General features: G+C 41.2%; 1 protein-coding gene across 14 annotated transcripts in view; it reads right to left on the minus strand.

The window, feature by feature from the left end:
• The window catches only part of LOC100705368 (potassium voltage-gated channel subfamily C member 1), a 141,867-nt gene that overhangs the window by 15,030 nt on the left and 109,167 nt on the right, over positions 1-17,670 (minus strand). For 2 of the 14 annotated variants that reach the window (XM_025906560.1, XM_025906564.1), the window contains one exon: positions 2,307-10,141. The exons of the other annotated variants lie outside the window; for them this stretch is intronic. In XM_025906560.1, the coding sequence (XP_025762345.1) occupies positions 10,096-10,141 (46 nt within the window). In that variant the 3' untranslated portion in view covers positions 2,307-10,095. Of the gene's footprint in view, positions 1-2,306; positions 10,142-17,670 lie in introns of those variants that run through there. 14 annotated transcript variants of the gene reach the window in all.

Below are 17,670 nucleotides of genomic sequence, written 5' to 3' on the forward strand. Positions count from 1 at the left end.
CACAACCTTTGGCACACTTACTTTTAATGAATTTAATATTTATGTGGAGAGACATTGAATTTTCACCTCTGTGAATCACCGCCTTACCATGGTGGAGGGTTTTGTGTGCCCCAGTGATCCCATCTGAGCACAACCTGAAGAAGCTACATGGCCATGCCCTCTGGTAGGCCCACCACCCAAAGGAGATGCCATAGGGACCAGGTGCATTGTGTCAGGTGGCTAGCTATCGAGGCTGGTTATCAAGGCTGGGACTCCTTCGAGTCTGAGCTAGCGTGTGAGGTATAATGACTAGATATAGTTGGGGTCAACTCAACGCACAGCTCAGTTTCTGAAAACAGTCTCCTGGAGAGTGGCTGGACTTTGTTCCAGTCTGGAGTTTCCATCGGTGAGAAGCTGTGGAGTTGCTGTGTGGGGTGCTTGAGCATGCTGTATCGGGTGACTTTGTTGTCCTTGTGGGTGACTTCAGTGCTCACGTTGGGCAATGACCGCGAGACCTGGAGGGACATGACTAGGAGGAATGGCCTCCTAGTCAGGTTTCAGGTGCCTTCACCTGAAACCTGTGCTGTTAATGACCCACGCCCTTTTCCACACATTGGCTCATGTGACAAGAAACATGATCAATAGTGGGTCAATTACCTTCTTAAGGGATAACTTCCACTAGGGCTTAAATACCTTGTTCTCTCCACCATTTTGTCTTAGAACTGAAGAAGCTTCTCAGATGAGAGGTGAAGCGTCTTCAAGAAACTTAAAGAAGTGCAGACACTTTTCTTTCCAAGCTCCTCAGATTACCATGACCTGGATGACTGAGAACTTACACAGTCATATGTACAAATAACAGTTTTTTAATTAACACCATGTTTGAAAATAAGGATGTCTATAAGCGCACGTGGGACCAGAAACCCTAGGTCGCAGGTCAATGATCTCTTTGTAATCTTATCATTGGGTCTGCATTTTGGACACATTAGTTGAAGAGAGGAGCTGAGCTGTCAACTGATCACCAAGTGGTATTGAGTTGGATCAAGTTGTGGGAAAAGATGCTGGACAGACCCAGAACCCCTAAATGTATTGCAAGCTTTTGCTAGGCATTCCAATCACAAGCTTGCAATACATTTAATACACGTTCGAGTTTTAACTCCCACCTCCAGCAGAACTTCAACAGCATTCTGAGGGAGGTTGGGGACATTGAGTCTGCACCTCCATTGCTGAGGCTGCCGGAAGGAGCTGTAGCTGCAAAGTGGTTGGTGCCTGTCATGGTGGTAAGCCCTGAAACAGATGGTGGACACAGGAGGTGAAGGACACAATCAAGCTGAAGAAGGAGTCCTATTTAACTTGGTTAGCTTCTGGAACTTCAGAAGCAGCTGATGGGTACCGACAGACCAAGCAGAATGTGGCCTGTGAGGTAGCTGACGCAAAAATTAGGGTGTGGGAGGAGTTTGGTGAGTTTGGTGAGGCCATGAAACTGCATCAAAGGGATTCTGGCAAACCGTCAGACGACTCAGGAGGGGAAAGCATTGTGCTATTCATGTGGTTTTTAGTGTGGGTGGGATGTTGCTGACTTCACCTGAGGACATAGTTGGACTGTGGAAGAATACGTCGAGGACCTCCTTTGTCCTACTGACACATCTTCCGTAGAGGAAGCAGAGCCTAGACACGAGGTGGATGACTCGTCCATCACAAGTAGCAAGGTCTCTGAGGCAATTAAACACCAACTTCCTAAAGGTTCTGGATGTTGTAGGGCTGTCCCAGTTGACACACCTCTACAACGTTGTGTGGAGATCTGTGGTGCTGCCTCTGGACTAGCAGGTCAGGGTGGGGTCCCCATGTTTAAGAAGGGGTACAAGAGGATGTGCTCCAATACAGGGGGATCACACTCCTTAGCCTCTCTGGAAAGATGTATGCTAGGGTACTAGAGAGGAGAGTTTGGCCGTTAGTCGAATGTCAGATACAGGAGGAAAAAGGTGATTTTAATTGTGGTAGTGGAACACTACACAGAGATTACATCTCTTGGCTGGCCTGGGAATGCAATGTTCCACTGGACAAGCTCAACAAGCTGGATGGGGAGTGGGAGGTCTAGGCATCCTGGGTTAGGCAACCAGGCCCCAGATAAGCAGAAAAAATGGATGGATGCATGAATAATGACATTTTCGATATTCTATAGTTCACCATGTTCACTATTATTATTAGTAGTAGTACTGTGAGTTAATGTGTCAATATTTGCTGATGAACTCTAACTACTCCTGACACTGCAAGTAACCATGCAAGTGGCAGGTAAATTTTTAATATGAATTTTTTTCCTTCTTTTTTTTGCTTTTACAAAGTAAATAAACATTATTTCTTTCAGTCCCATACAGTGTTGTTTTGTTTTCTAAACAATTTCGTCTGTGATATGTATTGAGAATGACATTTAAGTATTAAGAGATACCTGTGATCTCAGGACACACTGTGCAAAGGCAGCACTATTTCTAAATTTCTACAGACTCACCACAGGCTCACCGTAGGCTTTGTGTTGGGTCACATAATTCACCTATTTGTAATCTAATTGATTATCGTATAATGTAATCCCACCATACCAATTTATTAACCCGGCTGGCTGTGTGCGTATAAACCATTCTTAATCAACACAGTGGCTTTTCCTCTACTTAAATAAAAGAACAGCGCCACCAAGGATCGAGACAGAGCAATAGTGAAAGAGTATATGGGAGAAGGCTGCAACCCATAAAGGCAATGCTTATAGCAATCACAGCGACCGCCCTGAACAGGCTCCAGTAACCATCATTCACACCTACTGGCTAAAGAAGCTGAGTGCACTCCATGAGCACCTAGTAGAACAAATGAACCAGCTGCTAGTAGATGAGACACCCAGAATGGATAACTGAAGACCGGACAGTCCTGATCCCCAAGGATCCCCAGAAGGGACTGGTCCCATCCAACTACCAGCCAATAACCTGCCTCAGCACCACATGGAAGCACCTGTCAGGCATCATAGCAACTAAGATGAACAGGCGCATGGCTCAATACATGAGCGGGCCACAGAAAAGAATAGGTATATCAGAAGGGCAAAACACCAGCTGCTGGTAGACAGAACAGTTGCTTGAGATTGCAAGACCAGAATGACCAAGCTATGGCTCAATGCCCCATACCTGAATCCTGGAATGCCTAGAAATATACAAGATCAAGATCCCAAAAGAGTTCATCGGGAGCTCAAATGGGATGTGGCGTACACCACTGGAGACCAACTTCATGCCAATTGTACAAGTCGCCATTGAAGGGTGGGATCTACTAAGAAGATGCTCTGTCCCCACTGCTGTTCTGCATAGGAATGAACCCCCTCAGTGAGATCATTAACAAGACTGGCTACGGATACCGACTATGGAATACCTGGTATATATCTTGATGTCATCTATATAGATGACATATAGATGACATCAAGATATATACCAGGAATGAACGAGACATCGATTCACTCATCCATGCCATGAGGATCTACAGCAACGACACTGGAATGTTGTTCAGATTGAAGAAGTGTAGTCAGAGGGATTGTTGAAGGGAAGGCAGTCAAAACTGACTGGATTGCACTACCAGAAGGCAACACTGAAGACACTGAGGACAGCTACAAGTACCTGGGGATCCCACAGGCAAATGGGAAACCACAAAGAGGCCGCTAGGAAACCTGCAATCACCAAATACCTGCAGAGGGACAGACAAGTCCTGAAGGGTCAGGTGAATGGGAAGAACAAGATCCGGGCTATCAACACCTATGCCCTACCAGTGATCAGGCACCCTGCTGGGATTATAAGATGGCCAAAGGAGGAGATAGAAGCAACTGACATCAAGACAAGGAAGCTTCTTACCATTCATGGAGGATTTCACCTCAAATCCAGCACCCTGAGGCTGTATGCTAAGCGAAAGGAAGGATGCCGGGGATTGGTGAGTGTCAGCACCACAGTCCAGGATGAGAAAACAAGCATCCTGATGAGTACATCAGAAAGATGGCCACAACTGACCATGTGCTTAGTGAATATCTCAGGCAGCAGCAACCCAAGAAAGAAGAGGGGGAAGACGAGGAGCCACCATGGAAGGACAGGCCCCTGCACAGTATGTACCACTGGCAGATAGAGGAAGTGGCTGACATCCAGAAGTCCTACCAGTGGCTGGACAAAGCTGGACTGAAGGACAGTCCAGAGGCACTAATAATGGCAGCACAGGAACAAACTCTGAGTACAAGATCCATAGAGGCTGGGGTCTATCACACCAGGAAAGACCCCAGGTGCAGGCTGTGTAAGATGTCACTGAAACAATCCAGCACATAACAGCAGGGTGCATACATGGACGCCATAACCAAGTGGCCGGCATAGTCTGCCTTCTAGAGAAGAGTTTTCTGATCAGAGGAGACAAAGGTATTTCAATCCTAAAACACGGTACCAACTGTCAGCCATAGCATCAATTTCTGGAGCTGCTTTGATGCCAGTGATACTGGTATATTGGACAAGATAGGTGGAATAATAAATGGTTGGACTATCTCCAGGTCTTTTAACTGCCCTTAAAATCACCAGATAAATGATTAAAACATGGAAATCTTTGGGTTTTTCAACTGAACTGTCTTCAATCTTATTGAAAATTTGAAGACACACTTAAAAGCTGGGTACATGCACCCAGTTATTGTCATTTTAAGTTATGAAAGATATATACTGTACAATCATTCCACCCTGGAAAACGAAAAAATCATTAAAAGGCCAAATGTACCATGACATTCATGCCCATGATGAGTGTATTTGACTTCTGACCAGGTTTTCTGTGGGACACATCAACTCCTACAACAAATATAGTGGGGAAATAATTATTTGAGTCTGCAAATTTGTTAGTTTGCTCACTTACAAAGAAATGAACAGCCCCAGGTTTTTGTGATAGTTTCATTTTAACGGAGGGAGACAGAAAATCAACTAAAAATCAGTCAGCCAGTCAGTCAATCAATAATCAGTCAGTAGGTAGTCCTGATCTCAACTTGTTATGTGTACTAGGACATCTATCCAGAGAATGAATTCCTTTCATTCCAGCTTCTCCACGCTATGTGCAAGGCCAAAGACCTATCAAAGGACGTCAGGGACAACATGTATGTGGGACATGCACAAGGCTGGGATGGCTTATAAGACCATCAGCAAGAAGCTTAGTGCAATGATGACAACTGTTAGTGCATTCAGAAATTCAGAAGTGGATGAAATATAAAGTGAATCGATCGCCCTTAGTCTCGAGCTCCATGGAAGATCTTGCTTCGGGGGATGAGGATGATCATAAGAAAGGTGGAGTTTCATGTTAATGATCTGAAGGCAACTGGGACCGCAGTCACCATGAACACCACTAGTAACACACTAAGCTCTGATGGACTGAAATCTTGCTGCCAGAACACTGAAAATAGGTTTGGATTGGCCTTGTAGACTGACAGTGACCCAAAACATACTTCTAAGGTGGAGAAAAAAGTAAAGGACTAAATAAGAAGCATATTCAGGTCATTAAGTGATCTAGTCAGTCTTGAGAACTCAATTCTAGAGAGATGGCTGACGCTTCAGGTTGCCAAGTGGCAGTCAAGAAATCTTAAGGATATAGAGAGTTGCATTCAAACTAAAAGAAATACAGTACATAAAAAAGTACATAGTTATGTTTTGCTTGGGGATTAAATATCTATTTCACTTAGTGGCATGCAAATCAATTTGTAACTTTTATATAATGAGTTTTTTCTGGATTTTGGGTTGACATTCTGTCTCTCTCCATTAAAATGAGACTATTCGTGTCTGTGTAAGTGACCAAAATTCAATATTCAACAAGGGATCAAATAATTATTTCACCCCCCTGTAAAACAGCAGCACTGCTCCTCTCATACACAAAGGAGCAACAGAGAGCTGATTAACTGGAATCAATAACCTAAAGCGACCTGTAATTGCCTCAAGGTGACCCTTGTTGTGATTTGGTGCTATATAATTGATTTAAATGACTCCCTGATAAAGACAGCTATCATAAGGTTGTTCTTTTTTGTCTTCTGTTTTACAAATGATTCTGATCATGAGCAGCAGTGTGTATGACCAAAATCTGACCTATTAATAAAAGAAGAAAGACAAAATCTATTGTTGTGTATTGCTTACAAATTTTAAGACAATCAAAATTCAGTGCCAGCTTCTACCGTAGCACTCATATAGCACAGGTTAGCTGAAAGATGCTGAGCCTCCATAATGAGAGTCTAACTGCAGTTTGCACTGCAGATCTTCCACTATTTGTCGTTGTGGTGTTTTTCAAAGCCTTTGAAGCTAGGCCATCTTGTTTTATAACATATAATATCGTGCCGGTTATCAAATGATCTTAATTTTTTACCTGCTGTGATATCACTGAGTAATCACACCTTGCTGTCTTTTATAATAAGAGATGTCATTGGCAATGTAATTTAGCAATGGCATCAGAAAATGTGCTTGGTGTTCCTATTGCTAAATATGTGAAAATATGTGGAAAGTAATTAAAAATGTCTCTGGCATGATAAAGTAGAACAATGTAATGCAATCATTTGTAACATTCACAATGAAATGTCCACAGTGCAAGAGAGCCAGCCTGTGAGGCACCTGGAAATTGTTCAAGCACAACACGTCATGTGTCACAAAAGCACATAATTTCCCTCCCAAAAGTAAGAAGATATAATGTACAGTCAAAAGATAGTCAAAACAAAAATCTTGACTTATACTTGACTCAAGTTTTAGTGTACAAAAAAGCCTCTTGAAAACAAACTGTGAAAGGGGGAGAAAACGTAGATAGCAAACAACCAAGGAGGAAAGTCGCTCAGCTGACAGTGACACAAATGTTGGCCAAGACAACTGCATGTATGATAAAAGTCCAGAAGAATCAAGTGGTCAAATTGCTGTTAGGGTGTAATCTAAAATATACCAATATATTGGTTACTTTTTGAGGTTTCAGAAAATGAACTTGAGGCAAGATTCTTGAAGAGAGCCTTGCTGGAATAACCAATGAATTAAGAAATCTCTCAAAGAGAGATGTTGTCAAAGTTTCCAATATCAATCACAGCTGGTGGAATAGCTAGATGGGAAAACCAGCTCATCTTTCTGTTCTCTCTTGAAAACCATGAAAATCAGCTTGTTGACAACATAATTTTCATTTCCATGGGAACACAACAATCTAGTGTTTATATAATTATTGTTTTTTGTTTTTTTTTAAAAAAAAGACTTAATCATCAATTAAAAACTGGCTCAAGTTACCCCATTCTCCCCAACATGTGGAGCGCACATGTAATTGATAAGCATTTTATGTATTTATTAGAAAACATAGTGCTCAGAACACTGGGAGGGTGTATACAATAACCAGACAGGGAGATCACAAATATCTAACTCAAATGTTAATGTTAATGTTAACTTGCTTAACCTGCAGTACTATCAGTGGTGGTGGTGGTGGGGGGGGGGTATATTTAAAGCCAAGAAGTTACTAATGACCAAGGGATATATGAAGTACTTTCAAGTGTCCTTCCATGCCATAAACAACTAAGCTAGGTGGATAATATATATTTACACATAAAGTTTTAGTAATGTCACTTTAAACTCATGATTACTTTCATGTTGGCTTGAAAAAACATCTCCCTTAGCACGCATTCACCTTATTGCAACATAAGCCTGCATGTCCATTTACGCTTATGAGAGGCAAATCGTGATAGCTGCATGGATATCGCTTTGCTGTGACACTGGGTTGTTTATACAGACACGATGGAATGACTGGTTTTATTAACTTCAGTGTTAACCCTGGGTTTTCAGTATTACAAAGGCAGTTCTCTATGATAACTGGTGCTGAATCATTTCTGAGCTGATATCCATGTTTGTGTGACGTGTTAGCCTGACTATGTAAAGCGAAGCATGTTGGAAGGCTATCCTGCGTATGGTGAACTTACTTCGTATTACAGCCTGCCATCTTCTCTGGCTAACTAGCCACTGGTCCACAGGCAGGAACTACCTGGGTTAAATAATGTGAAATCATGCCATGATCACATTTGACTAAGTTTAGCTGATTGTTTGCCAGTTAAACCAAGTCTAAACTGGGCCTACAGGTATATAGCTGTTAAAGTAAGCTAGCTTGAAACTTTGAGGCTATTGAGGACCAATAATAATAATAATAATGATACTAATAATATAATAATAATAAAAACTATGGCTATATGTCTGGCCCACCAAGCAGTATTGTTAGTATTATTTCTCTTTAAATACTAAGCAAGCAAATAAACATCGGCTTACATTAGCAATGTTAGCAGTGCTGTCATGGGGACTTGCTGTACATACCTCCATTCAATCAGACTTTAGTAACACAACGGAGGGGGAGAGACTGAGGAGGATAGCCTGAGAATGGGATGATACACCAGTGTTAGAATGAGATGACAAGATATAAAGGAGGAGGGGAGGGAAACGGAAAGAGGGGAGGTACTTGGGATGACAGGAAAAGGAGGAAGGGGTGATTGAGTGCAGTGAAAGAAATGGAACAAGCTAAATACGTTTTCATAGCCACCTTATTATTCTATTATTTTTCATGTTTACTTACACCTGAAAAAACAGTTTTGGTCTCAAAACTTAGTTTCTCGTTTTGGTAACAACTGTACAAGGATTTAGTGTTTTATACACTCATGTTATATTAAATTTTAAAATGATCCATTATGACACTTTGAAGTGGGTGTCATTCTCTCTTCCAGTGTTAGATCGTATGATAAGACTTCATCTGGCAGTTCATTCTCTCTATTTGATACGAACCATTTCCAATAACAATTTGACTGAACAAACAATTATGAGTTAAATCAGTTCATTTTATATTTAACATTTAATAAAGTTTATAAGAAACAAAATGTGTTTACATCATTGGAAAAAGAAACATCCATGACTGGCATATTCAAACTTTTACAAATGTCTGAGACGAATTCAAAATTATGTATTTTTTATCTCTTGCAGCTGGTGTCTTTGCACTAAACTGTTGGTAGCTGTAAGTGTTCTGTGTTAACTAAAAAGCAAACCCTAATAGGAAAATGAATATATTCTGATTTTTAGGATCGTCTCTAGCTTTACTTTACCTAACTAGTTTCACATTTTACAACTGACAGATTACTCTGAACTGGTAATTAAACATGCATCTCACTTACATTTTGAAGGCAACTCTGCCACTTGAGTACAACACATCCTACAATACATTCTGCTATTTCCCCTGTAAGAGTGAAAAAATCAAAGTACTTCCCAGCTTTAATCTATTTTTTAAGAGTCATGTGGATGTTAAAGAGTTTATTTTTTGAGCCCTGTTACATATTCCTGGTCTGTAATGTCAGTGTGACAGTTTGACAGTGTGTCTGTTTTTGCTTACTGAGCTAGCCGTTGTGTTTTCAAACTGACAGCCATCCCATGACACTCCTAAAAATATATATACAACGTACATACATGTTGTATTTTCAACTGTGAGGATAGCAGAGTTTTATCTATGATGGATGAACTGGATTGATGAGGTTCGAGTAAGGCAAAGAACAGAGCATGAACCTGAACATGAGGGGAAAAGCATGTGATGGTGGACAGGGGGGCGGAAAGTTTGAGGAACAGGAAAAGGAAAGACTTTTGGTTGAGGAAGAGTACACATTGGGAAACAACCAAGTAAAATATATAAGGCCCCCCCCCCCAAAAAAAAATCAAACAAACAGACCAAAACAAACAAACATGTCAACATGTATTTCACTGTATAGCTGTTTAAAAAAGGTTCCAAATGAAATAATAAATATTGATTAATTAAATATTAATTAACATACATGTTTGAAGAACACGAGCACATGTGGATGTGAAACCATATTTGTATTAAATACAAACATAGAACATGCATGTATACATGTAACATGTATGTACTGATGTATATGACTTGTGACTAGCTGACTGAGAGGTGATGACAGAGAAGATGACCTTAGCAGTGAGACAAAAGCTGTGTGAGCACAGAGGCATACTTTAAGACAATAGCAACAGAGATGAAAAACTCAAAGATATAAAGAACATGCAGAACAATAACAGAGAGTAATCAGTAAAATAACAGAACACACAACAGTTAATGCGACCCAAATGCAGCTGACAATTTCACTGAAATAAAATCACTGGGAAGATGTGAGGAAGCACAAAAATGAAAGGAAGTGTAAAAAAACAAAAACAAAGAAAGCCATCAGTTTATTTACCCATTAGTTACATACTGGACCAAAGTTGTTCTTAGTAATGATCAATCTAATCATTGCTAATTGACCCAATATTCGTTTTCGACATTAAGACATTATATCTGCTAAAGCAAGGCATGCTAACGATGTCTGCTACGTATGATGGGTTTCCACAGCAAAATATTTTGGCAACATTTATATCATTATGGTAGAAGTCCTGGTGTAATCATTGCATTGTTTTTTGGTTTCATTTTTAGCTCTTTTGCAAATTGTTTCTTTTTTATAATTTAGTTTCCTGGTTTGAACTGAAACTCAGAAAGTTTACAAGGCTGTATAGTGATAGAGAGACAGTGTTATGGTGTTTTAAATTAAAATGCTTTTAAAATTGTTCATGAGTTCTTATTTTGAACATGTGTTGTTGTGCTACTTACGGTAAAATTAAGATTTGGTCACTTTGGTGACTCTTTCCAATGTGTTTATTTGCCGACATACCTACCTATTTGCGAGACTATGACTATCATCCAGTTTATTAGTTACAAATGTTGATTGCTCATTAATGTAAATATCTCATTAGCACATGGTAGCAACACCATGCATTTAGGCAAATAAACAAGTCAAACTGATCTGCTGAAGTTCAAACCAAACATCAGAACAGGGAAGAAAGGTGATTAAAGTGTCTTAAACGGGTTGATCTGAGTATTCCTGCTAATGTAATGACATCGCACAACGCAACACAACATCTCTAGGGTTTACAGAGAATGGTGTGAAAAGCTGAAATAAAAGGGCAGTTCTCTGAGCTCTCTGCTTTGTTGATGCTCGAGGTCAGAGAATTGCCAGACTGCTTTGAACTGAAAGGATGGCAGCTGGAACGTAAATAACCCCTCATCACAACTAATATATGCAGAAAAGCACCTCTGAATGCACAACAAAACATGCCTCCAAGCAGCAAAAAACCAGGTGCCACTCCTTTCAGCTGAGAACCAGAAACGAAGACTACAATTTGCATGGGGTCACTGAAATTGCCAAACTTGCATTTTTGTAGTTCAGATTACCAAGAGTCAATCATGGAGCCTTAACCCAAATTGCTTTGCTGCACCAAGTCACGCAGTTCCTCTGAACATCGTTTCCTTTGGTCTAGTTGGCCAACGAGAAAAAAGTGGAGGGATACAGATAAATAATCATTCATGACGGGGGTTTGGGGGGGGCCTTTGCTGCCATTTCAGAATGTCTTCCGTTCTTCCCACACATCACAACCGATTGTTTTGGATTAAATGCCTTTTTTAATATTAAGGATGGCAATAAATCCCAATAATGTCAGCAGGAAAGAGGCAGGGAGAAAGGAAGGACTGTTGTAAAGGCATTAAAAGAGACTTCTGGAGGCACTTTAAGGACTAAAGCTTAGCAACACAGTTGCACACATTTCAAAATATGTGCAACTGTGTTTCTCTTGCCAAGGATCTTAATAAGCTGCATTGTAAAAAGGCTGGAAAGGACAAAGCACAGAGGCTAATTTTTTCCAATGCCCTTCGAAGTTTTCTTATACTTACCTGAATATGTGAGCATGCATTATTTTTAGGATTCGAGTTTTGTCTGTCTTTCTTAACTGCCTGCCTGCTCATTTCTCTAGAAGCTACAAATTTGTGTCTTGGTTTTAACCAGTACACTGTCTTGTTAGGTAATGTGGCCCTTCGAAGCACGCCAGCAGTCAGTGTTTCAGCTCAGCCTGTCAGAGAGTTTGAGTGGCTCAGCAACTGTAAAACAACAATACAAACTTTTTCGAACCTGTTTGTGCAATCTATGTCCAAAGTTGTTTTCTGACGGATCCAATAAACTGCAAACAAGTAAATTATCAAACAAGCATCTCCCACTGTAGTCTCTGCAGGCTGTGCTGTCTTACTAATCTGAGCTTAGTTTCACAGGACAGGACAAGGGAAACCAACCAACCACCCGGTCGGCATCCATGTGTCACTAGCCTGGTAGAATAATGAGACAACCAGTACACAGCAGCTATTTTCACTCTGGTACTTTTCCAAGAAAATGATTTCTTTAAATTAATGTCTTTACAAATTGAGTACTTTTGTGCAGAATTATGGCTTATTGTCACTGAAGACATATTTTATTGATCGTGACTACGCTGTAGAGTCTGCAAATCAAATCATAAAGTTTTGTAAAAACATAAAGCAGAAGAAATGGGACTTGTGGCATCCTCCCCTTATCTGTAAGTACCAGAGTGAGAGGAGAAGGAAGAAGAAGAGGAGTAGGAGGAGGGGAAGACAGCTACACACAGAATACAGGCAGACGGAGAAAAAAGGATGGATGTAAAATAGAACAAACAGAAACAAATAGAGAAAAAGACAAACAGACAGATGATAGTGTGACACAGATCACTATGAGCCCACAAACAAGTACATGACTTTATACAACCTGGGGAAGGAGACAGTAACATCACAACAACAAAATAACAGCAGCACACTTCTACCTTTCAGGCCCACTAATTACCTGTTTTGGTATCAATCAACACACTGCAGGTGTAAACATGGAAGGTGTAGCTCTCGCACACAAAACACAGTAAATAGTACACAGGACATGCATTTACTCCCACAGTCATGCTCTGATTCTTATACAGTGTTTTTACTTTGTTAAACTGTGCTGAAATTGTGTGAGCTGCTCCTGACATGAATTTATATTAAATGCTGTTTTTGAGTGTCACGTGGGGAAATTTTGTACAAACACATATTACAGTCTGTGGAGAAAGTTTTAGGCCTGCAGATTTTGATTATTTTAAAAATCAAGCGTTCTACTGATTATTCTATTAATCAGATCAGATCAAAAGTAATTTGTCTTATGAACAATATTAAATATTCAAAAGAGACAATGACAGGCCCTCTAATAAATAAGGTGATGGACTTGAAATCCAAAATTTCCTCAAGTGCCTCCCCTTATGAAGACACCCCTTGCTGTCTTGGATCATTTAACTCCTTTTCTCCAATCACACTAAATGACTTAATTATAGTTTTAGGTAAAATGAAATCCTCTTCATGCTCTGTGGATATATCACCTCACTCTGTCCTGTCTGGGTCTATCGCCAGCATTGGTCCCACTTTACTATCCATCATCAACAGTTCACTGAGGCAAGGCTGTGTTCCATCTTATTTTAAACATGCTGAGGTAACTCCTCTGTTAAAAAAACAGAACCTTGATCCTAGCTCTACTAGTAATTACCGACCTATCTCAAAATTGCCATTTTTAAGTAAATTACTTGAAAAAATTGTTGAAAATCAGTTCAGGTCTCTATTATGTAAATTACACATCCTTGACCCTTTTCAGTCTGGCTTTCAAAAGCAGCACTCTACAGAGACCGCTCTCCTAAGAGTCTATAATGATCTATTAATGGCATCTGACGCAGGGAATTGTTCTGTGATCATCTTGCTTGATCTTAGTGCAGCCTTTGACACCATTGATCACAAAATCCTACTTAACAGGCTGAAGGTTCTGGCTGGTGTATCTGGCTCTGCCCTAGACTGGTTTTCTTCCTACTTATCAGACAGGACCTTTTCTGTTAGGACTGATAGGTTCATCTCTGACATTGCTGCCCTGACCTGTGGTGTCCCACAGGGTTCAGTTTTAGGTCCATTACTATTTTCTTTTTATATGCTTCCTTTAGCTGGTATCATTCAATCTTTCAGCGACCTGTCTTATCATTTTTATGCTGATGACATTCAGCTCCATATGTCCTTTAAGCCTCATCAGCTGGATAGGCTGTCCACCCTAGTCCAGTGCTTAGCCCAGGTTTCTGATTGGCTTTCAAGCAACTACCTTGTCCTAAATACTAACAAAACCGAGACCATGATCATAGCTCCTCCTGAGCTACATTCTAGAATCAGTCAGGTTCTTGCATCCTTCTGTCCATCTGTCAAGTCAAATATTCGAAATCTCGGAGTAATATTTGACTCTTCTCTGGGCCTCGACTCTCATGTAAAATCTTTGTCTCGTTCCTGTTTCTATCATTTAAGAAACATCTCTAAACTGCGACATATGGTTTCCTCAGCTGAACTGCAAAAACTAATTCATGCATTTGTGTCATCACGCTTAGATTATTGTAATTCCCTGTTTACTAGCTTGGATAAATCATCTCTCTCTCGCCTTCAGGCAATACAAAACGCAGCAGCCAGACTACTAACTCGTTCTACCAAACGTGTTCACATCACTCCCATCTTATATTCTTTACATTGGCTCCCAATAGAGTTTAGAATTCGCTTTAAAATTCTTGTTTTAACATATAGAGCACTAAATGGCCCCAGATTATTTATCCAAGCTTCTTATAAAATACACTGCTGCTCGTCATCTCCGCTCACAGACTCAGAGTCTCTTAGTTGTTCCCCGTACACGACTGAAGACAAAAGGGGACAGAGCCTTTCAGTCTGTTGCACCAAGGCTGTGGAACAGTTTACCACTACAGTTACGTTTGCTTGACTCTGTGGATTCTTTTAAAAAACAGTTAAAAACTTTTCTGTTTAAACAAGCCTTTTGTTGATCTCTTCATATTTTATATTTTTTACATTATTTACATTTGATCCTTTATATTGTGTACATTGTCTATCGATTTTATTGTTTATTTTAATATTTATGTACAGCGCTTTGTGATTGTCTATCTGCGAAAAGCGCTTAATAAATAAAGTTTACTTACTTACTTACTCTAAAATTATCTGCTCATTGGTTTCCATTTTAGAAATTGCATTAGTTTTAACAGTTTAACAAATGCTACAGCAAGAGTGAAGCCAGGACAACAGGTCAGGGGGAGATATCACCCCCTACCCCCACCCGAGATTGGGTACCAAGCCCCAAGTACAATGGAAGAAGAAGCGTCGAGCGCAAAAGGAACTGACTTGAAAGACAGGATCGTGGCAAAGCTGGCAACCTGGATCCTCCGTAGTCGGTTACCAAGATTAGGTGAAGTATGTGAAGGTCTACTAGAAGATGTGGATGCAGCACTGTACTATCACTGAGGCTAATCAGCTGATCTACAATATGGCAGCAGTGATCAGTGAGATGCTTGACTACAAGTTGAAAAGCCACAAGGAGCAGTACCCTCCATGGAGAAGGAGACTACAGGCTAAGATCAAGGTAGCACGGTGGGAAGTTAACCAACTATTGTAGTAACAGACAGGTGCACCGAAGAAGGTGCCTAAAAAGTACAGCAAGCTGTCCATGCAGTACTGGAAGAGCATATGGGAGAAGGACGCAACCCATAATAACAGTGGTCAGGGGCCTGCGGGTCTAAGAGAAGATCACTGCACCTCCCTGAACAGGGTCCAGTGACCATCACAGTGGCAGACATTAAAAGAAAGGGTCTCCAGTATGAAGGACAGCACCAGGCCCCAACATAATTCACGTCTACTGGCTATAGAAGCTGACGGCACTTCACAACACATGGCAGCACAAATGAATCAGCTGATAGTAGATGAGACACACCCAGAATGGCTAACTGAAGGCCAGGCAGTCCTGAACCCAGAGGACCTCCAGAAGTGTTCGGTACCATCCAACTAGGCAATAACCTGCCTCAGTACCACATGGAAGCTCCTGTCAGGCATCATAGCGGCAAAGATAAACAGGCACATTGGTCAATACATGAGCGGGGCACAGAAAGGGCTTGGCAGAAATACCAGAGGGACAAAACACCAGCTCCTGGACGACAGAGCAGGCGCCCAAGACTGCAAGACCAGACTGACCACCTGTGCACCTCCTGGATTGATTACAAGAAGGCCTATGACTCAATGCCCCTGTTAGGTTTTGTATTGTGACTGTCATTTATGCTTACAAATATCTACCCATATATGCTTAGAGGTGTATAATCGATTGTGTAGTGATAGGATGTGTGATCTTTAGTAGGCTGTAAAAGGCTTTGTGTGCATTCCAGAGCTCTCTGACTTTCACACCCACATTTTAGGAGCATGGGAGAGGCCGTACCCTTGTCTTATTGTTTTATGGTAGGATAAACTGTTTTAGTCTAAGTGCCTTTTGTTTAGATGGACGGCTCTGGGGAGTCTTCCTGGGGTCACAGTTTGACCCCCCACACACAGATACACGCATACACACACACACACACACACACACACACACACACAAGGTATTCTTTGTTCACATGCATACCTATGTAAGAGGTCATATGTTAATGAACCTATGCATATTCATGTAACCACAATAAAAGAGCAGTGTTACGGGGGAGCGGACGAGAGCAACTGGGGTCAAGTGAAGGAACAGCGTTTGTTCGGTTCTCTCCCGTGCACGTAAAACATAAAGAACTTGCCTACTCGTATCTTGCTTGCTGTGTAATTAAATTGTCTTCAACGTTCCAGCGAATAGGTTCAAGCTACAAACCTATCAGCCCCACACCTGGATCCGGAAATGCCTGGAAATGTACAAGATCAACAGGACCCTAAGAGCCTTCATCAGGAACTCAATGGGGATGTGGCGGACAACACTAGAGGCACAAGTCAACATCAAATGCAGGATCTACCAAGGAGATGCTCTGTCCCCACTGCTGTTCTGCGTAGGCTTGAACCCCCTCAGTGATATCTCTTACAAGACTGACTATGGATACCGACTACAGAACGGAGCATTCATCAACCCATCTCCTCTATATGGATGACATCAAGCTGTATGCCAATAGTGAACGAGACATTAATTCACTGATCCACACTACCAGGATATACAGGTTTAATGCTGAAATGTTGTTCGGATTGGAGAAGTGTAATTGGATGGTAACAAAGAGAGGGAAGGTAGTCAGAACTGAGTGGATCAAACTATCAGAAGGCAACATTGCAGACATCAAGGACAGTTGAAAGTACCTGGGAATCCCACAGTTAAATGGGAGGCATGAAGAGGCCGCTAGGAAAGCTGCAACCACCAAATACCTGCAGCGGGTCAGACAGGTCCTGAAGAGTCAGCTGGATGGGAAGAACAAGATCCAGGCTCAGGTACCCTGCTGAAAAATAAATAAGCTGGCCAAAGCAGAAGATAGAAGCCACCGGCATCACCCCAAGTCCAGCACCCTGAGGCTGTATGCTAATCCTGTGGGACTTCCAGATACAGACAGACAAAATGGTGGTGGCTAACCAACCGGACATAGTGGTGGTAGATAAGCAGAAGAAGACGGCCGTAGTGATAGATGTAGCGATACTGAATGACAGCAACGTCAGGAAGAAGGAACACAAGAAGCTGGAGAAGTACTAAGGGCTCAGAGAAGAGGTCAAGAAGATGTGGAGGGTGAAGGTAACAGTGGTCCCCGTGGTAATCGGAGCACTCGGTGTGGTGACTCCCGAGCTAGGCAAGTGGCTCCAGCAGATCTCGGGAACAACATCGGCGATCTCTGTTCATTTTCTTTAATGCAAAAATAAATAAATAATCACAAGTACAGTAACATCAAATAAAATAAGGCATACATACAAACTAAACTAAGCCACGAAATATAAAAA

Source organism: Oreochromis niloticus, linkage group LG4 (assembly GCF_001858045.2).
Source record: "Oreochromis niloticus isolate F11D_XX linkage group LG4, O_niloticus_UMD_NMBU, whole genome shotgun sequence".
Taxonomy (NCBI): domain Eukaryota; kingdom Metazoa; phylum Chordata; class Actinopteri; order Cichliformes; family Cichlidae; genus Oreochromis; species Oreochromis niloticus.